Below are 23011 nucleotides of genomic sequence, written 5' to 3'. Positions count from 1 at the left end.
AAGGGAAACCAATCCTTTCATTCTTTACTAGTTACAAGTTATAACTTTTATAATGAATTGAATTTGTGCACTGAAGCAAGTGCAGCAAAGCTTATCAATTGCAACTAACAGACTGCTAGCTGAATGCTACGTAATTGTGCAAGCAAAGCAGATCTTGCCATGAAACAGTGCACAAATGTTTAGGAGAGAAAATATGCAAGAATACAAGGGCCAGTTAAAGCATGCACAGACATGGCTTGAACCATATATTGGCAGGCTGGACTCACAGATGAAGGTTCCAAAATCATTCTTTCTGCATTTAATGTACTTATAGGATTTGTCTTATTCTGTTAAAACAACAGCATAGGGCCTGATTAATTGAAGGACCTTCTGTCTCCCATAGTATCTGCCCAGCCAATTCAGTCTGGCAGGGTTGACATACTCTGGGTTCCTTTGATTGATAATGCCATCTATCATGTTTCTCAAAGTGCGTCTTCCCTATAGCAGTGCTTGCTCTCTGCAGTGAGGTTCCCCTCTCAATACAAATAACCCCCCACCTCACTGGTGTTTCAAAAGGCCTTGAAGGACTGGCCATTTGCCCAGGCCTTTGGCATGGATGAATAAAGCCTGTTTTTAATCTGGGTAGTTTTTCTTTTTTCCCATCCAGTTTTATCTGCCCTTCTCTTTGTTTCATTGCTTTAAAGAATTTGTGTATTATTTTAATTTAATACCTTTATTAACTTTTTAAAAGCAAAACAGTCTGTAATCTTTAAACAATTTTTTTTTAAAAAAATGCATTAACCTTCTCCACCAGATATTTTCGTTAAAGTGACCATAGGGCTATAATATTAGCAAAATTATTTTGTCACTGATCAAGTATTGTGTAGTCTTGCATTCACAAGAAAAGGATCAAGATGCTAAGGGAAAGTGATTTGCAGTCCCAAGGCATTTCTACCTTACAAATTGAATAAAGGACGTACAAATTAAATGAATGAACTAAGAAGGAAAAGACAAAGTATCTCCTTTTCTATTTATATTTTTTTGCTTTTTAATTAATAAAAAGAAAAGAGCAAAACATAAAGATAATAGGGATGGACAAGCATTGTCAAAAAGAAGGACAAAAAAGTGATAAAATTGTTCTAACAAAATAGTGGAAGACAAAGAAAAATATATGTCATTATAGCAATAAACAGTTACAATTATATACTCTCTCTCTCTAATATAATTTCCAAGATGAATATATTTCTAATGCATTTATGTTACTTTTTAAAAAATCCAATAGATTCTGTATCAATGCCACGTATTTCTTTGTATTTCCCTATACAAAGTCTCCATCTGTAGGTAATCTACTCATAAGTGGCAACTGCAATCAGGTCTTCAATCAATTGAATAAACTGGGCCGTACATTTATTTTTCCAGTGCTGAGGTATCAGACTTTTAACCATAGTAAGGGCACAGAGAATCCACTTACATTGTCCAGCTGTCAAATTCCATATAGTCCGTATATAGTTCAAAAGGACATTATCCTCTGAAAATTGTAGCTTTTGTTGCACAATCATATTTATATAATCTTCCTCTCCAAAGTTGGTAAGTATAGGATATTGTAGAAACATATGTTTTAAAGAAGCATTATCCTTATCATATCTCCAACGAAGTGCTGCTTCTGACAGTCCTTTTCCACACAAACCTATTAAATAGGTTTGTGTGGATAAATTCAATAAATTCTAATTATTTGTTGTTGTTGTTGTTGTTGTTGTTGTTGCATTAGTTGTAGTTTGAGGCTTATTGATACTCTTCTATAAAGGTTAAGACACTCTCACATTATTTAGGCAGTATAGAGAACCTTTAGTTCTTTATTCCACTTATTCCACTCATTTCTTAATATCTGCATATAAAATTTATTGATAATATAAAAACAAATTGTAGGGTGTTTTTTTTTTTTAGTTTTAAACAATTTAACAAATTGTTATAGTGGGAGCTGAAAATGCTGCTGATCCAAACAATGTTAATGAATATAACAATTATCATAAATATATAAATATCAATTATATCTGAAGGATTACAGTTCTCTCTTAATAGCAATAGCACTTAGACTTATATTCCACTTCACACTGTCTCTATAAGCATTTTACAGAGTCAGCATATTGCCGCCAACAATCTGGGACCTCATTTTACTAACTTCAGAAGGACAGAAGGCTGAGTCAACCTTGAGCTGGTCAGAATCACACTCCAGACAATGGGCAGAGATAGCCTACAATATTGCATTCTATTCACTGCAACACCTAATATAAGTATGTTAAAAAAAATTAACTTCACATCTATCGATTGATCTAAAGTTAAGACCAACTGACTTATACTTTATTCTTATCATCTTATGATTTACCAATAATATCACAGAATCTCTGCCATAGTAATATACATCATTATATCCCTTGATTAGGAAAAAAAAAAGTTTTTTCCCCCCAAAAAACAGGTAGATGGCCTATTCATCTGGAATTATATCACTTTTCCAATGTCTTAATATAAATAATTTGTAACTACCTGGAGTTACTAGGAGTTGGCTGGCATATAAATTTAAATAATAAGAATAATCTGAATTTGGTTGGCACAACTGTTATTAAAATGATAGCAGTTATTGAGAAACAATAAATTAAGTCACTGTTGTCACTTGCTTTCCTCCATTAGGTTTTTTTTTTTTTTTTTTTTGAGATTATATTTTTTTAGATAATGAAAGTTTTGGATCATCACCAATAAAGAACTCATCTTGCTAGTTCAAATCATTCACTGACCTTCCCAGAAATAAGGTTCTCTCCAGGTTACTGCACAACCATTCCATGACATCTGGAATTATATCATCAGAAGATAAGATTGTGAAGCAGCTGAGGAACATACAGTATATTAGTGAAAAATGCATTATGTTCAAAAATCCTTCTATATTAAAAACTAAAAAAAAAACAACATTACTTGATAAAGGGAACAAAATCATGTCAGACCAGTGCAACTCAAAGTTTTCTCCTTGTTACTTTCAGGTGACCAGCTGGCTGTGACATGAAAGACTTCTGAATGAAATATTCTTAGCACAGAAATTCATACAAGGTCTCAATAGTTTAAACCAGGAGTGGGTTTTTGCTGGCATTACTACCAGTTTGTTCTGTGTGTATGCGCAGTTACCTATAAATAGGTCAGTGCATGTGCCGAACATTTAGAAAGGCCAAAAATAATGTTGTGATGACCAGGGAACTGGTTCCGGGGCATGGCAAGCATGCCATCCCTACCAATTCGGAGACCCAGTCACCATTTACACTACCAGTTGCACCAGACCGGTGCAAACCAGTAGGAACTCACCACTGGTTGAAAACCTTTTTGTTAAAAAAAAAAGACAGAAGGAAACCATGCAGCATATTTATTGGATTTCTATGCCCTCCCTCCTTCCACCCCACCACAATATGCAATCTGAGTGCTTTCTCAGTAGCTTTAAGAAGATGTTCTGCTGTAGCAGCAGTGATATATGTGTAATAAATTTCTTTATTACACCAGTGCAATAAGGCTTGGCTAACCAGGGATGTTATATAATTATCCAGCTTTGCTAAACTGTGAAAAAAATTCTACAGCACAATTCTGCACATAATTTCTTTGAAAATAAATCTCCTTGACATCAATGGAACATATACATTAGAAAGTCTGCATAGGTTTCTTGTTTCCTATATACTTGGAAATGGAATTCATTATTTTTATGGGCATATACTGTATTCTCCATTCAGTGACGTGTGGTGAGGATTACGGTTGGTGAGGCAAGAGCGCGGCAGCGGCGAAAACGTCCCACCATTGCCATGCTCCGCTGCCTCGCCCCTGCCTCCTCCATCCCCACCACTGTGTTCAACAGGTGTCTTGCATTTATGGTGGACATAAATGCAAGACGCCTGTCGGACACAGCGGTGGGGACGGAGGAGGTGGGGGCAGCAAAGAAAGGGGAGAGGAGGAGGAGGAAAGGGAGAGGGGAGCAGGATGGTGCTCCTGGTGGGGGGGAGAGGAGAAAGAGAAGGGGGGCACTGCAGGCAAAAGAAAGAAAGCGCCAGCCCGCCAGCAGACGCGGATAAAAGACCTGCTTCTGCTAGCGGGTTGCCACTCTCTTCTCAAACAAGGCTGCCCTCCCTGCCTCTGCCCCTTCCCTCTTTTCTCAAAAAAAGCGCTCTCTCAAATTGAGAGAGAGTTTGTTTGAGTGAAGTGAATAAAGAAACACATGCGCGCGTGCGCGCGCAAGCACACACACACACAAATTACTCACAATAAAAAATTACTTACAAATTAAATTACAATAATTTTGAATTCCTCCCCACTCCCTCCGTCCAACCCACATACCTTTTCCAGCTGTGTCACAGAGGATTTCAAATCTCCTCTTGTCCGCCATGATGAAAATGTAAATGATGTAAAAAGAAAAAAGCTGCTGCTGCCAGAGCAGGAGCAGGCGAGGGAACCACGTGCCTCCTTTGCACAAGGAATTTTTCACCTTTTAACCCTTGCTTAACTCTGCTCAAGTGATCATAATGATAGTCTAAAGGAGGCATGTGGTTCTCTCGCCTCCCCCTGCAGTTAAGCACTAAGCAGAGTCATCCACTGTGACTCTGGCAGCAACTACCTCTGCCTTTTTCCTTTTAATTTTCTTTTGTTTTCATCATGACAGTGCTGAGGCCCTGCCTCCCCTGACTGCACGTCCCTGTCTCCATTGTAGCTTCTGAATTCTACATATGATTTCTAGGGCTATGTAATATTTGATGGGTAATAGGTCTATATACTATACACATCAAACGCAGACACAGATACATATACAGATAGATAGATACAGATATACATAGACACACAAACACTGATACACACTTACACATTCCTTGAGTTTGGGGCACATATTTGTGCAAAATGCCAGGGAAGAAATGTATTACTTCTTCAGCAAAGTGGAATGCATTGCTTTCCTGCATTCTTTTTATTTAGTCCTACCATCTAACTTGGTGTGCCTGTATTTAATTTTAGGTAAAACCAGGGAAAAGTAGAAAAATGTAAAAAAGATATGAGTGAAATATTAAAATCCTTGGGAAGAAAAGCCTCTGAATTTAGGAGTGTTTTATCTATAGTGCTTTTATGTCAAATATACTCAGTAAGCAGATTTTAGCCAGCAATCCTGTGCCTATTAAAATAGGTGCATTCGTGATTTACTAACTAATCTTGCTGTTAATTCTGTAGAATCATCTCCAGGAATAAATGTTAGGTTCCCATGCTAGTTTCCTGATCATTAAAACATAGAAACAAATGAAAACTTGTACTTGCATTATTGCAGTCATTTGGAGAGGATCCAAAGTAAATTTTCCATGCATTAATTTTCATTCTTCTTCTCTGGTGACATTGTACTGCAAACTAGGGCATACAAAACCTTTGCCAGATCAAGGAGAAACCAACGTTGCAACGATACGGATGTGCGGTCTTGATGCTCAGAGACCGAAGCCAATACTTTTGCCACTGGGTGGTCCAATCGGACCTAAACCATCCCGTAGAGACGGTGAACAGGAAGAATACATCTTGCTGATCTCAGGGACATCGCAAAATCCCTGATCAATCCAAGAGAAGTTCTTCAAGCCGGCGACAAATAGGCTGATGAAGTCAGGGCAGCTCCAAAATGGAACGATACAGAAAGAGAAAGTGTTTCCAGTTGGTGAGGAATATTTACCATTTTAAAGAGACTGCCTATAAAAAAACTTAAAATTAATTTAAATTGGAGAACAGAAGAAATAAGCAGCAGAATTAAGTTTGGAATGATTTTGGACAGTGGGTTATCTTAATTTTTAAATGTTATGTTCATGGATGGAATTTATGCAAGCCTTTTAAAATGAATGGATTAATTTTTCTTCTTATATATTTTTTTCTTTTATTATTCTTTGTAACCTATAGACCAACATTCTCTTCTTTCATTACTGTGGCTGTTCTTCTAACTCATTCAAGAATTGGACTTTTTTTAAACTTGAAATACAAAAAAGATACAAAAAGAAACAAAGACAATTGCAGCAATAACACTGCTACTTGGAGGCTCTAGGTTTGTGTATTGGAAACAAAACACTCTTACTTTTTTCATTGATTATCCTGGCTTGGCACTCCAAGGTCTCACTGCTTGTTTATCGAGAGTGATAAGAAGAAAAGTATACAGATGTCCCTTTGAATTATATCTTTAACCAGAGAAAAGTGAAAATAAAACTTTATTGTGAATCTATGCTTAATCTTGTTAAAACTTTCCAAGCTAGAGCAGCAGTGTTTGTTAGCTGGAGATAATGGCATAATTTCAACAGCAGAAAGAAACTTTAAGTCTGCAAAAGATATTCTTAGAAATACAGAAATTATCAAACACATTTGAGAGGATAGAGAAGAAGTTGGAAGACTTAGAGCATCTAACAGTAAAATATGAAGAAGAAGTTGGAGATGTTTATCAAGTGGAAAAAGTGGTGGTTAGAATCCTAAAAATCGAAGAGGAAAATGACTATAAAGAAATTAAATTTGCTGATATTTATGGTGATTGGTTTGTCTCTGAAAATGGAAAGAGTGGAATGCTGAAAGAGGAATTAAATGGAGGGGAACTCTTCCCCAGATGGCAAGACACAGAAGAAGAAAAAACAAAAGAATTTATGGATTTAAAGAGAGAAATTTTATTAGCAACATCATTGATAACACTACCGACAATCAAAAATAAGCTGATTAAGGAAACAGAAGAAGGCCTTCAAAATTACATGAGAGATTTTATAAGCAAGGAGTTGCTAAGAGGAGTCCATACAAATTTGATTAAGGAGATAATTAGAGGACTGACACCACAAATGGCAGAAGAGATGAGACTGTTTTGCTACTGGAAAGATACAGGTTGATAGATGGAAGAGTATAATTTAAAACTAGTTAAACTTTGTGAAATTTAGTGACAATAGATACACTTACATAAATAATTGATAATGATAATAATGTATACAATGTATAGTGTTATGATAAGTAATAATTGGATATGAATATTGAATGGTACCCATGAAAGGAAGATTAGAAATCCTTTTGGATTATATATAAAGGTTAATAAAAAAAGAACTGTTAGATACAGTTACGTAAGTCTTGATTATTAGGGGGAAAGTGTTATGATACAGGATATAGTCAAATAAAGGAGGGATAATGATAACAATGTATATATACATTTATATAGTTGATAAAGGAGGAGAGCCTGTGGCCTAGTGCTAACACATCTGCCTAATATGTAATACAGCCCAGGTTCAAATCCCAGTAAGGGTATGGCTAGCTGATGAGAGCTAAATAGCTTGAAATAGATCTATACTAGTCTCCCTTTATTTATTTATTAGCACAGGTGTGTGTGCATGTGTGTGTACAACATAAGGAAACTAGATGTAAATTGTAAACAGTGATTTGGAAAGGAGGATTAGAAAATTTTGTTATTATGGATGTTTAGCTAGAATAGGACATAAGGATTCAGTGTTATTGGAGGATTTTAGAAATAGTAAATGAAATGCCAGTATATGGTTATGTATTAAATCTTGGTATATTTTATGACGAAGGATGTTTTAAACAATTATAGTCAAATGAAATTGGAGGTATGATGATGGTAGCATGTATAAATATCTGAGTTAAAATACTTGAGTTAATATGAATTATGCTTGATGACTGTGGAAGAGATGAATGAAAGCCTTTTGTAACCAACTGATACACTTTCTACAGTATGTAAAGAAGGAAGATTTTATGTGTTGTATTTGTTTTGGAAAAAAAATATTTTTTTAAAAACCTTTGCCAGACCAATTCTTGAATAAAATTCATCTGCCTAGAATCCACGCTGTATATCGGACATTAATATAATTGAGCAGGTGCAGATGTATTTCATGAGAAGAGTACTCTACTCATCTGCTCACAATAGAATCTTTTATGCCACCAGGCTCAAAATTTTGGGCTTGGACAACCTGGAACTATGCTGTCTAAGCTCTGACCTAAGCATAGTACATAAAATTGTCTGCTGCCATGTCCTACCTGTCAACGACTACATCAGCTTCAACCTTAATAATGCACAGGCAAACAATAGATACAAATTCAAGGTTAACAGTTCCAAACTCAATTGCAGAAAATACGACTTCAGCAACAGAGTGATCAATGTCTGGAATGCCCTACCTGACTCCATTGTTACATGCTCAAACCCCCACATAGCTACAACTTTAAACTGTCTACCACGGATCTCACCCCATTTCTGAGAGGTCTGTAAAGGGGGCATACATAAGCACACCAGAGTTTACTATCCCTGTCCTACTGTCCCCATTTATTTGTACTCATTTCCTTTGTTCATGTCCATGTTTATACTTATACCTGTTATCTTGTACATTTGACAAACTAAATAAAATAAAAATAAAATAAATTTTATAGTAGCACAGTGTGATTTAATAATAGACACCCACTTGTAGAGTAAATAGCAACATTGCATAGAATCTGCAAGGTTCAGGTTTTTTTTCCAGTTGAAATATTTTGGAACCTAAGAAACTGGGATTTGCAAATCTGGGAAGGGAGAATAAAGTTGTTCCATGTTAGTTTGTTAATATAGCTGTACACTCCAAAATCTAAATGTATCTAATTACTGCATTTACCCCTCTGGGGAAAGCAGAGAACTTTGGAAATAATTCAGAAAATGTGCTTCACATCAAAAGGGAATATGAGCATAGGAGCTGCCCTCTGAGACTGTCATCAAATCATTGGGAAGATGGGAATGCTGGAAATATTCATATCTCCACATTTTTAACTGTGGTCATTTTTAACCAAATCCTAAACATGGCATAGGTTTTACACATATTCCATTAAAATTAATATGCTTAATATCCTATGATGAAGGAAGGAAGGGAAAGAGGGAGGGAGGCATATTGTAAATTTTCAGAGACTCATCTATCTCATCTAATATATTTTTAGCTACAGTGAAAGCCTATGCATGATTATTTTTTACTTGTCATCAGTCATATATTCACCTTTTCCTCTATCATCAGCACTCTGTTTCCTATATTCATATTCAGATGCACATCTGAGGAATGTGTATGAGAGAAGAAAACCGAAAGAAAACTCCCATTCTTCAAATGTCCATCTGTTTATGTATAGAAGGCTGTATATTTGTAAGTAGTATATCTCCATAGTTCATCTATTCTAGCAAGTTCAGAGCTTCCATAGAAGCATGGGAATGGAGCCAACAAGTGTGGTCCTCTACACCACAGGTTCAATTTACCTGAAGCAACAGAAATAACAGAATATTGGGTAGCCCTCAATCTCTGTGCATTCTATGCTACCTACATACCAGAGGTTGGTTCCTACTGGTTCAGTCCAGTACAGCTAAACCAGTAGTGGTATGGTGGCCTGGGTCGCTGGAACTGGTAGCAACCCAGGCCTGTCATGCTCTCAAATCAGTTACCTGGTCGCCACTGCCGCCATCTTTTTTGGGGGGGTTCTGTACATGCGCAGAACAATTTTATTTTTTTATTGTAGGATTATTGTAGGAAGATCTTTATTCCACTTTAGGCAAAAAATATACATTTGGACTTAGCTCAGTGCAAGAATGAAATTTATTGGACAAGAATGCAGTGAAAATAGTTGAAGGGCATATAAAAGTCAAAATTAAAAGTTACCCTATATTCATTTATGTGATCTGTGGAATGTATGAATCAGGAGTTCAGCTTATTTACTTTAGCACTAATGGAAATTAGTATACCTCTCAACCTTGTCCTTCATATTTCCTTCTATTGAGTCTTCAGTCATCTAATGTTCAAATAAGGATAGCGGCCTATATATCATAACTGCACACATGCTTTAGTTTAGCACAGGTTGATGGACTTATCAGATCTCCATATTGCAGTAGGAATGGGAAGGTCTAAGCAAGCATAGTTGAAAACCTACAGAAAGAGGATTATATATACAGCCACATTACTTTCAAAATGTAGCTAGCCCAGGAAAAGATTGAAAATCTATCTAGAAGTTTCATTGGTCGCAAATGCACGCACACCCACCCAGTATACTACACATATAACAATATTTACTTATAGGAAGCCTATAAATGTGAAATATCCTGGCTTACTAAATGATATGAGACATTAAGTAAATAATATAATAGAAAAAAACATGGGGCAAATATAAAAATCATTGGTTTTAATCTGAATGAATTTTCATTAGTGTTAAAATAGTATTAAAATGCTAAAAGCTTGCTGGATTCTTTACGGTTCCTTAACTTTGAAATAACTAGCTTTTTTGGTCAACATGATAAACTACCTTGTGAGATACATGGTAATAGCAGGCCATCTGGAGATATTCACAGATTAATTTCAAGTAACTGAATTATTATACCTAATGGATATTTATCTCATTATATCGCTTAGGAGCTCAGTAAGTTAATGTTATTTACAAATGATTGCACTGAACATATAAATCATCTGAATATATTATATTTATGACTTTTTCCCTACTCCTATTAGAAAATAAAGCAGGCTTATTGCATATTAAATTCGCATTTTGGCAATCACAGTTTCTGCTATAGATATTTGAAGGCATGACTTAAGCATTTGCATAACAATTCAATTTCTGCTACCTCAATAGTATGCTCTTTTGAATTTAGTGGCATTTACTGCCAGGTCAGTGTTTATATTTATGTGCTGTGTAGGACTGCATCTTTCTAACAATTTTTGTTAGACTGATTTAGGCCGATGCAAAGAAATCTGCAAGTGAAGTTTTATTGGAATAGTCATGTATAAAATTACACTTTTAATTGTATATTTATTTATTTATTTCTATTTAACTTCTAAAAATGAAGTGTTCTTGACTGTTATCTAGACTGTATGGTTAATAGTTGGAATACTTTTTGTTTTTGTTTCTACTTTCAGGAAGGAATGTAAAGAATGTAAAAACTTATTAACCTCAAATCTTGTTTTCATTAATTGTTTCTGCTGTTAGAATTCTTTTACTGTCTTCTTCCTGTCCTCTTCTTTTTACCTTAAAATTAAGTTCAGATCACAAATTAAGAAGCTTTACTGGTCCTCCCAAGTTAGTATCCTCTAACTTAAAAACTATTTTTTACAGTTTCTCAGCTATATCAGATATCTGATTTTTTATTATTAGGATCTTGCTTATGAAAAATATCACTGATGTACAGCTGGCTTCTGATATTCCAAATACTTTTGATGTGACAGAGATAAAAGTTGGTTCCTATTGCAAACCCTTCTCCATCTGTAGCATACTTTAAACCTGCAAAGAATAGTACAATGAGGCCTCATGTCGCCAGAGACATTTTGTCTGAAGTATGTAGAAGAAATTAAACCTATTCCTGATTAGTAGGAAATTATAATGCAGGCTTCACTATGACTGGGGAAACTCAGATTCAAATCTCAGTTCAGTCATGAATCTCACAATGTGATTTGGACTAGCCATTAGTTCTTTGCTTAATGAGTCTCAAAGTGTGAGAACAGGATTAGGGTGGAAATTTATGCAAGTTACCTTAGCTTTTGAAGGAAATGAAAGCTATCACTGGAATGGAATCAATAAGTACTGCCCCACAAATGTTTTTAGAGTCTCCTGTGTATCAGAGATGTTGTATATAAGAGTTGTTGTATACCTCTAATATGCATTTAATTCTTACATATGTAAACTGCTGAACATATCTTGGAGCCAGAACTGGACTTTAAAAAGAGAGACAATAAACACACACACACACACACACACACACTCACTCACACACAGACATATGTGTACACACAAACACAGAGACATTTCTCAAAATAAAACACATAGGGGCTAATCAGAAGACAGCATCATGAATGATGTTGATCGTCAATGTATACATTTAAAAATAATTGTATAACTGATTTCAAAGCTTCTAAATAACTCTCAGGATCAATAATTGATACAGGAAGATTCTTCAATATTTGGGTATAATATTTGTAAATGGTAAGATCTTTGTAGGTATGTGTGTGTGATAGAGCATATTGTTGTTGTTTTACTATATACAATGTACTTGAAAACAAGTCCCTGCTTCTGTTCTTTGTCCACTGGGTGATACTATTGCTCAATTTATTCTCTTTATCAAGGTCATTTATATAAAGATTTTAAATGTTACATAGCAATGTTCTTAAAGAATATAATTTGATGAGCAATAATGATCTCTTCTGAACTTCAGGCCAAATTGCACTTAGACAAGTTAGAGTTATACATGTCCTTCACCATCACATATAATGCAGTAAGCATCTACTCAGCTATGCTTCCTGGCAAATTTCATCTTGTGACAGAATGGAAATGATGAATAACATGTTGAAATCACATTTGAAAAATCTATCATAATGCACATAAAATCCATTCGAGGAGGTAGATTAATTGTTGATATTTCTTTCATACTTTAAACTCTACTTACATATCAAACAGCACATTCTTTTCTTTGTGCAAGAAGAAAAGCTGTCCTTGAAGAAGCCAAATACTCAAAGGCAGTAAGAGATATGACACAATTGTGTTTGAAGAACAGAAGATGCAGAAGTGTTTTGTCCTTTGTTGCAGATATCCAGCACACTGGATAAATTATGGTTAATTGAGAAAATGAAGATGGTGATTTTATCGGCATAGTACAAATGTAGCAGAATAACCTACGAGCAAACTCTTGGGGCAGTTGCTTAGAAACTGTGATGGAGAGTAGACAGCATAAATTCAAATAATGTATTGCAGGTAACCACTAAATGCTAAGCAATAGACATCTTGTAAGGACAATCAGTTATTTCCTTCCAAAACTACCCAACTCACTCTGGCCAACCCGCTTTGGCCAAGCCACCCAGCCAACTCGCCATCCTGGCAAACTCACTACAGGACAAGTCACTATGGCCAACTTGCTGTGGACAATTCACCATGGGACAAGAGTTACACAAATATTGAAAAAATGGTGGAACAGAATCCTTAAAGAAAGGAGGCAAAAGGAGATGTGAAATGTGAACAACAAAACATACAATATTGTTTAATTGTTTTAAATAATTAAATTGAATTGTTGGATTCTGGGGGGTTGTTACATGGTGAGTAGGCTGCGGCAATTTTCCCCATTCTGACCCAATCATGTTCGATATTCATACAATTGTTAATGAGGATCCATACAGTTAAACCAATATTAAGTTTGTGGAAATTTTCTTCATATCGATAAATGTAAAACATGTGAATATATTAGAAAAACTCCATTTGTGAGCAATTGTCCAATGAAAGCTGATATTTGCAATTTCTTGTCTGAATTGAATTAAAAATAAATGTAGATGTTGCTACTCAAGTGAAACCTCTGCCAAAATTTGAAGTTAATTAAAATACTTTTAACAAATCTGCCCGCCTTTTGTTTTTTTGTTTTTTGTTTTTGTTTTTGGATGGGGAGATAAGTACATTTCTGAAACAGACACCTTTTGTAGCTTGAGTTAAAAAAGCAAAATTAAGTTTTCTCATGCTTGAGGCCCATCCTGAATACTACATTTCTGAGTGTCACATTTTTTAAAAAATAGAAAAGCAGTAAAGATCATGGGAAGAGTGGAAACCAAGTCTTACAAGGACAGATTAGAGAACAGGTTATATTTAGTACAGAGAAGCAAAAACCGAGGAAGCAATTACTGAGGAAATAATGAGCTCCTCTTCACAGGATGTTTTTAGGCAAAGTTGGATATACATCTATCAATCTGATGGTTCAGTCTGCATTACTGCACTTATCAAGAAGTGGATTTGAAAGGCTAAATCAGTGTTTTTTTCAGACTTGTCAACTTTAAGCTGTGTGGACCAACACCCAGCATACTGATGGGAAAGTCTTGGAGTTGAAGTTCACACAGTTTAAACTTGACAGGTTTTTAAAAAAACCTGGTTTAAATAATTTCTTCCAATGCTATCATCCCATTTCATATTTAAAGTATACAACTGAACACTACAATGAACCCCCCCCCCACAAAATATAAATAGCTAGAAATCCAAACATCATTTGGCTTAAAGCAAATACTGAGCCAAATGGCAAACAATGTTGACATGAAATAGAGTTATATATACATGTGCATATTTCTTCTCTTGAAAATTCACGCAATAATAGATTAAATATACTTCCACTTTGGCTAAATTCATGAATTTTGTTGTGGTTTTTAATTTGGAAGGATCAAATTTCTACCACTAAAATAATTTAATTAATGGACTGTATAACCTACATTTCCTCCAAGAAGCTCAAGGCAAAATACATAGTACCTCCATCCCCCACCACCCAAACAGCAAAAAAAAAAACCATGAATAGTTTGGATTGAGGAAGAGGGACATAACCAAATGGATTCCATAAAAAATAGAATAAAAGTTACATCTTTAGTGAAATTATACAGAATAATTACTTGGGTACGGTTAGAAACTATGTCAATTTGCAAGGCCATAAGAAGAGCTTTACTCAAACAGACTAAGGGTCCAATAGCACAATATCTAGTTTCCCAAAAATGGATGATAGATATTTCCAAAAAGTCCTCAAGTATGACATAAAGTTAAGGGGTTGAATTTCTTTCATCAACAAACATAGATGATCATAACACTCCAGTTGTATGCGTATATAAAATAATTGGGATGCAGAAATGATTTGATTGCTTTACATGTATAATTCCTTTCTGAAAGGTGCATTTATTAGCTATTGGTTTGCAATACATTAGTCCTCTGATTATAAACATTTGTAGCAGCTTCTTAATAAGCTGGAATTGCAACATTATTATGATTTAGCAGAAAGAGTAGCATAATGCATACTCCACCAGGAAATACTCTTCACAGTGTATTCCACCCAGCTACAGCAGAACAATAGATTCTTCCTTTGCAACCTCTTTATTATTCAAACAATATAAATTTCTTTGCTTCACCAGGTTCTTGAAAACAATTACATAGTCCTTGATTGTCTCTATAGCATTGCTAGAGAAAGAAGAGCAGTGATGCAGTTAGGTAAATGTAGGGCCTGTGTTTAATGTATTTTCACTCAGGGAAAGATTGAAGTCTTAAGGGGCACATAGAAAGAAGAATATATGCTTATTAATAATCACATCATCTTAATCAAAATAAGATCAGTTTCTAAAAGTACTGTGATAATTTTTAAGAATGATCTTCATCCAATGTCTGAACACATTCTAAACCTATGAAAATGCCTCAAACTGACTTCTATTATCAGACAGTCAGCTCAATATCAGCAGCTTCCCAAAATGTTGGAACTAAGGGTCACTTTGGAGTATGTTGTTCACAAGTATATGTGGGATACCACTGAACCACAACCAGCTTCTCTCTGTCTCATGAGAATAAAGGATGAAGTGTGGCAGAAACAAAATGGGAAATATGAAAAGATAAACACAATCTAAAGAAGATTCATTAAATCATCTTTTTGAAGGGCAAAGCATATAGAACAGGGCTATCAAACTCTTGGCAGGGTTGGATGTGTCATGCACTGGTCACCCCTACCCCCATTTTAGCGAAGGGGGAAGAGTCCTGATATGTCACATGATGCCACCATGACAGCATGAGTTTGACACCCCTGAAATAGAAAGTTGTGCAACTGCACTTTGCTGTTAAGGTAGGTTCAAAGCTTTGGTCATACTTTGTGATTCCTTAAATAGTTATGCCCACTTACTAATGCCTTAAACCAAGCCAGTGCACAGATTTAGTTATACATGGCCACCAGATGGTCTTCAGCAGTTCTAGGTCTTTGCAGAAGTATCCCTACAGATGTTAGTGAACTATTAGTGAAAATATGAAGCAAAATATATTGTCATTGTGGAAATGCCCTAGTTTCATTTAAGACATCACTTGTGGGTATATATTTTCCCCTCTCTAGTGATACTTATTATCAGCTGTTGGTTGTGGTATTCTTTCAAGTTAGATTCTATTTTCAAGTCATCTTTTTGCACAATTCAGGAGCTAGGCCTTTCTGCTATTAATAGATAAAGTTCTTGTTTGTTAGCATTTGGTGTAAAAGCTACTGAGACATTTCCGTTGGCTTTTGCTTTGAATTTCAGTTGTTTTGAATTTTTACTTCAGAATAAAATATATGAATTTGTGCTTATTGGCCTGAATGGATACAAAGTGACTGAAAGCAAGTTTTTCCTCATGTGTTTTGTGTTCTGAATAAAATTTTATTCAGCATGACAATCTTTTATTGGATGGCACATAGTTTGAATTATTTTGCTCAAATGTCATATAATACCACTGTAAAATGAAAATGAGTGTCACACAGGCAAAAATGCGAAGAGTGACTTTTCCTAGAAAAACAAACAAATACATGTCTTATTCAGAGTGTTCCCTCAGTATTTATATACTAATATAATGCAATCTTCTTGCTTGACATAAAGATGGCATCTTTTACTGTTCTTCAGAAAGTAAGTGACCTTGAACTGTGTTACGTCATACGTTTTTTCTGATGTTGTAAGATGCTAATGGAAAAGAGTTGAAAAGACAATTGCTGTTGTCATTTAAAATAAAATCTGTTTGTTTTACTCTTACATAAAATTGATCTTTATTTATAGAAGTGGAAGTTAAAGATATGTAGACAAATTCAATCTGCTTTCATTTTTAGAATGCATTCAGTACCTTATAGGTAGTATTTCTGAATGCAAGCTACTGCATGTTATGACTCATGTCTTACAATTAGGAACAAAAAAGGAACTAGTCTAAAAATATTAATCAATGATTATGGTAATTAAAGGAACTACAACTACCATAAATAACTCACTTTCTCTGGTACATCTGTGGAACTATGTGCCCTGTCATCCATCTTGCTTAGCTAAACCATAAGCATTTCCATAAATCATAGTTTAAATTTCAGTTCACCCAATGCTCTTAAAAATAATCAACAATGCAAATTATTATTTGCTTACAATTTGCATCTTATCACTTACAACTAGTCCTCACTTAGCATCTATTTGTTTAGCAACTGTTGAAAGTGAAGGTGGTGTTGAACAAAGGCACTTATGACCAAAGTACTGCCCACTGCACTGCCTCGTGATCATGTGAATAAAACTCAGGTCCACCCATATTTACACTTTCCTTTTGGCAACCATCTACCCAATGCCAACCAGCTGTTCCTGCTGCTTGGCCATACCGATAACTGCCATGACCATCACATTTCATGCTGCTATAGGCTTGCATTTGTAACTTCCTTGGATTCTCCATTTGTGTGCTGGCTAGGACCTCTGTTCACATGCCAGTCAGGGGTCTTCATTTCTGCCCAGAGAAGGGGTCAGCAACCCATGGCTCTGGAATTGCATGTGGCTCTTTCATCCCTCTGCTGCAGCTCCATGTTACCAGTCAGCTCCACAACTGATAGGGCTTTTGGTTAGGGCAGGTAGAAGAAAAAGGATGCCATGCTAGGAAGAGACTCTATGGTGGGAAAACTGAACTTCTGGTTGGCTCCAGAATTGAACAGGGGGTTTCTGGTTAGGACCTTTGTGGTTCTTTGAGTGTTTAAGGTTGCTGACTCCTAGCCCAGAGCCTTCTTTCAGAAAACAAACCTGCTTCATGAAATAATGCACTGTCAGTAGCAGTGTTAAATGAGGATCCTTCTAGCTGGATCCTTATTTCAATCCAGTGCAGCTGGGGCATTCTTTTGAGTGTTGTCCTCCTTTCATGAAAGAAGGCCTGAACTGATGCAAAATGAAAGCACTATCTCGTACACAAATGGAGGTCCTAGGCAGAGTGCTCCCTAGCTGGGGCAGATTTTTAAAGTCCTGACTGGTGCACAAATGAAGGTAGATGGTGGCATGCAAGAGAAGCTCTGACTGAACTTGCATGAAAAAAGATGGCACGGAAGAAGGACCAGTACAAAAGCAGCATGTGATACACTGAGTGCAGTAATGGGCAAGGTTGGGTGGTAGAGGCAACAGGTAGCAGTGGGTAGGAGGACAGTTAAAAGGAAGAGATGGGGAAGATAGGCAGGTGGAGAGATCAAGAGGAGGCAAAGGATGGGGTGCTTTGCATTACCAAGTCTTGGGGCTGAGAAAGACCAAGACAAGAATTGCTTGGATTGGGATGAGTCCTTACCTAACACAAATTTGATTAATGTGAATTACTAGAATTGCCACTGCTAAGCAATGTCATCAAAAATGTCATGCTTTACGAATGTAAATGATGAAAATTTGGATAGCAAATATTAGTTAGTTAGTTAGTTAGTTAGTTAGTTAGTTAGTTATTATGCTTCCTTCTAAGAGTGTTAATTAAGGACTGCCTTTATTACTTTATTCAGGAAAGTCAGGAAGGAGTATCTTATAGTAGAATTAATACCATTGCCAAATTGGATAGGATCAAAATGCTTAAGGATATTCCCAGAATAATTAAATTACTTTATTAACCCAGCTACGGCTCTTAATGTTCAAGGGATATCTGAACATCTCCTCCAGTCTATGAGGTTGAATAGAAATAAGTCAATCATGTTGAATGAGATCGATTTCCTGCAGGATATTTTGTTCTGTGTACAGTAGCCTTTTCTGAGAATGTCTAGTTGGATAATGAATCTAATAAATTAATTTTTCTTATAATTTGTCTCTGAAACCCATGTATCATTTATTGCTAATCTTTTCCTCTTTTGGCTTCTTACCCTATATAATGTTCATAAGATAAAGATCCTTTCATTCCATGACTGTTATATTTATTCAAAAGCTTTCTATGAAGATTTGATCAACCCTTTTTTGAAAGTTCAAGCAAGAAGCATCTACTAGTACATCCCTTTACTCATCCACATAATCTCAAACAAATTATAATATTTACCTTGACAGAACTGTGCTTATTCTTCTTCAACAGAACACTTATGGCTCATTTATCCAAAGCAAATATTAAGGTACCCAGACTGTAATTTCCTATATTACCTTCAAAACCTGGTCTTTCTTCCAATTTCTTATACTGGGGCTCCTCTTATAGATAATGTAAATATTGTAATTAAAATAAGGATGCTTTCACATTTGAATTATTTAAGAACTTACAAATGGATACTATCCAAAACTGGTAATTAATTTATTTTTAATTGGTAAAGAAAGAAACCTTGATTGCATCATCATCTTTGATTCAGACTTTATATCATCTATGTGAACCATTCACTTCCATGGGGAAGATAGACACAAATAATAAATTCAAGTTTCCCCACAGAATATTATATTGATTTTTTTAAATTTATAAACCCCAATACTGAAATGGCAGATAAAACAATATTTTAAGATGTATTGTCCTGTGGTTGTATTTTGGTTTGCTGGTTGTCTATCCCATTTCTTCCAGAATTAACAAAGAATACTTCAATTGAGCCTTGTAGAATATAGGGGCTTTAAGAAAGCAAAGTTTAAGCTAAGATAGAACATAGATAACATTAGGCTATTTGCCTAATACACGTATTGATTGAGATTCCATTAAGCAGGATTTTGAAATGTGTGGGCTTAAATTTGCACACTGAACTAAGGCTAAATCTAACAAGCCACATTAACAGTTAGCATGACACAGTGACCTATCTCCTTTATAAAGTCACTCCTTTACTTTACTCTAGCCAGTAAGACATGGCTGGATTTAATTCTGAAAAAAGTGCTGTTAAATGTACTATAGAAATCTTTAGCTTTCACATTAGGAAACTCTGCTGAGTTGCATGGATAAAAAAAGGATTAAAATACAAGATTTCCTGTTTAAAAAGCATGAAGTATGACATTCTTAGTGACCCATATGTGGATATTACCAATAACTCAAATAATGCTGTTTAATTGCATTATTTAAAATCTGCCAAGAATGAAGAATTTCTAAGAAATATACTAAGACCTGTTCCGAGCTATCTCTGCCATATAGCTTCTAAAACAGTGGTTCCCAAAGTGGGCAGTACCGGTGGAATGACTTAGGGTGGGCGCTAAGAGGCAAAGGGTGGTGGCAGGGGGCACTAAGAGGCAAGGGAGGTGGCAGAGGATTGCTGGAGGTGGCCCCCTCGCAGGGCGCAATTCTGCCTGGAGCTCTATTGGCTGCCAGTCAGCTGAGTACTTCCAGCAGGGGTGAAATTCAGCTCCTGAATGGTAGGACAAATTATGGACAGTTTGGAGAACCGGTAAAATGCACCACTGACTGGCTCCACCCTCACCTCCCACCCCTCCCACTCACTCCTTTTCATACCACACCTGCTTAGAGGCACAGGTGGTTCCTTGCTTATCTCAACCACACAGTCCAGCAGATCTCTGCCCGGTGAGTCTTCCTTTGCTTCTGTTCTAGCTACCTCCCTCACGCCTCAGCCAAGGTATCCATTCTTTTCCCAAGCTATTTCCCTCCGTCTGGGCTCTCCATTGCAGAGCTGAGCCTAGGGAGGGAGGAAGGCAGAGAGGGGAGGGAGAGAAAGAGGAGGAGAGAGGTAGGGAGGAAGTCAGAGAGAGAGAGGAAGAAAAGGAGGAAGGAAGGGAGATGGAAAGCGGAAAGAAGTGAGAGGGAGAAAGTTGGAGAGAGAGAAGAGTAAGAAAGGAGAGTGGGAAGGCGATAGGGAGAGAAGGGGGAAAGAAGGAGGAAGAGAAAGAGAGGAAGAGAGAAAAGGAGAAAAAAGGAGAGAGAAGGGGAAGAGAGGGAGGAAGAGAGGAGAGAGAGAGACAACTGAACTTTTCTTATGAAAAGGTGTTAATTATGTCAATGTAAGAGATAGGAAACTGCATTAGTGATATATGTCAATGTGTTGATTTGTACTAAAACATAGCTTAAAAAAGTTATAGGGAATCACAAATATGTAAGTTAAAAGTGTGGAAAAGGTAATGTACATGTGGATGACCCTTTGCATGAGTTGTATTGGGAAAAATAAAAAAATATATAATAATAATTTAAAAAAAGAAAATGATTCCCCAATGAGATAAAAAGCAAAATAATCTTTAAAGAAAAACCAGGAAGTCCAGTTGCCTCTTGAAAAGGCACCTTTGGGACAACCATGACCTGGATAACTGAGAATCTCCTGTAGACATCAAGCTCTAGAATCCTTGCTTTGCTGCAGAGTAAAGAGCAATATCCGAGTTTATTTGCACAGAGAAGGCAGGCAGGGAGTTGGTAGGGTTTATTTATTCACTTAGCAAAGCCTTAAGCCAGATGTGAACACACACATATTGTAAGTATTCTGATTTTCAAAGCAGAAATGGCAGTGACAACACTTTGTGACAACTTGAAAAAGCATCCAACACTGTCACACATGTTTTACAATGCTTCCCAACAAAACACTGATGGTTTGCGTGCATCATACAACATTTCACTGCTGATTGCTAAGTCTGGAAAGCCACATACTATTGGTGAAGAACTCATCCTACCAGCCATTAGTGAGGTTCTGAGTACTGTTTTGCATAGGTCACCACATGATATAATTAAGACAATTCCTCTCAGCAACAATTCAGTGCAAAGACACATAGATGAAATGGCTGAGAATATGGAAGATATATGGTGCAGCATATTATGGACAAGATACTTTGCGTTACAGCTGGCTGAATCAACTTTGCCAGGCAATGAATCTTTGCTTCTTGCTTATGTGCACTTTATTAAAGATGAAAGTTTGACTCAAGAGTTGTTATTTGCGAGGCAACTAAAAACAGATACTAAAGGGGAGTCAATATTTCATGTTGTTGAACAGTTTTTCAAAGACAAGGAAATTCCACTTGCCAACATACTAGCTTGTACAACTGATGGAGCACCATCAATGACTGGTCGCTACCGTGGGTGCGTTGTTTACTTGAAAAAAGTAGTGCCAAATGTCTTTACCATTCACTGTGTCATTCATCACCAACATCTGGTTGCAAAAAACCTCAGCGATTGCTTGCACAATTCATTACACACTGTCATTACTCCAGTTAAAAGTACATGCTCTCAATGATCAACTATTCAGAGAGCTCTGTGTTGAGAATGATGAAGATTTTGATCATTTGCTGCTTCATACAGAAGTTCGTTGGCTATCAAAAGGCAACTGTGTGAGATGCTTTTATAATCTTTTTGACACTGTTGTGGAGTTTTTTGAAGACAAGAATGCTTTGCTCAGTGGTGAACTCAAAGAGATCAGGCATGACATTGCTTATTTATCAGAACTATTTGCAAAGTTCAATGAAGTGAATTTGCAGGTGCAAGGAAATGAGGTCAATCTTATTAAAGCCAAATCTGTTCATCTCTATGTTTCAGTTAACTCTATTGAAGCACAATATAGGCCGTCGCAAGCTATACTAATTTCTGAGCTTGTCTGAAGCAGAAGAGAAAAGTGGGATACAAGATGATGATTTTCAAGTTTTTTTGTGGCCATTTGGACATGCTGCATAAAGATATGTCTGATCTTCTTTTGATGGAAATTCCAGATTGGGTGATAAATCCATTTTTAGATACTGAGGAAGATGAGTTAGTGGAGAGCTGCAAAATGACATTGAGCTGAAGCCAAAGTTTAAGAAATCCTACCAAGAGTTTTGGTTACAGAAAGAAAATTCTGGTCGCTACCCTGCACTATGGACAGTGGTTAAGAAGCTCCTTGTTGCATTTCCAAAATCATATTTGGTGGAACGTGGCTTCAGTGTGGTCATCCAACTTCTCTCCAAGCAAAGAAATTGACTCCAGATTGCTGTACATGGTGATTTAAGACTCTTGCTAAGTGACTTAAAATCAGACAGTGGGAAACTGGTATCCCTTCATCAAACCCATCCATCACTTTAAGAATTTACTGAACAGTGAAGTAGTTACTAAATTTTACTGAGTTTACTAAGTTACTAGTTACTAAGGTTCTTGATAAATGACTATCAGACTGTGAAAACCTTGACTATGACTATCAGACTTTGAACTGGATCATGTTCAACAATTTTATTGAATTAACATTAACTAAAAAGGTTTTTAAATTGGATTTTGAATACGTGTTCAATTAATTGTTACAGTTTTGAATTTTACTGTTACTATCTTCCTTCCATTGTGCAAACCACCCATTCACATGACCCCCCCATCCAAGCCCGCCAAGCCACGCCCACAGAACTGGTAGTAAAAAAAATTGAATTCCACC

The 23011-nt window shown here is 36.2% G+C and overlaps 1 protein-coding gene across 1 annotated transcript; it reads left to right on the top strand.

Annotated features, from left to right (window-relative positions):
* The first annotated feature begins 21130 nt into the window (after nt 1-21130).
* Nucleotides 21131-21856, top strand: ZBED8 (zinc finger BED-type containing 8). Its single transcript, XM_087708237.1, has one exon. It carries the CDS (start codon nt 21131-21133, stop codon nt 21854-21856), a length of 726 nt encoding a protein of 241 aa, XP_087564363.1.
* Nucleotides 21857-23011: the final 1155 nt, after the last annotated feature.

This window comes from Thamnophis sirtalis, unplaced genomic scaffold (assembly GCF_051295495.1).
Source record: "Thamnophis sirtalis isolate CommonGarterSnake01/CBP01778 unplaced genomic scaffold, rThaSir2_p1.2 scaffold_3, whole genome shotgun sequence".
In the NCBI taxonomy this organism is placed as follows: domain Eukaryota; kingdom Metazoa; phylum Chordata; class Lepidosauria; order Squamata; family Natricidae; genus Thamnophis; species Thamnophis sirtalis.
Note: the sequence above shows the minus strand (reverse complement) of the source record. Positions and strands in the feature narration are given on the sequence as shown.

Coding starts and splice junctions, on each gene's coding strand:
- ZBED8 (XM_087708237.1), top strand. CDS start 21,131: ATGGCAGTGACAACACTTTGTGACAACTTGAAAAAGCATCCAACACTG.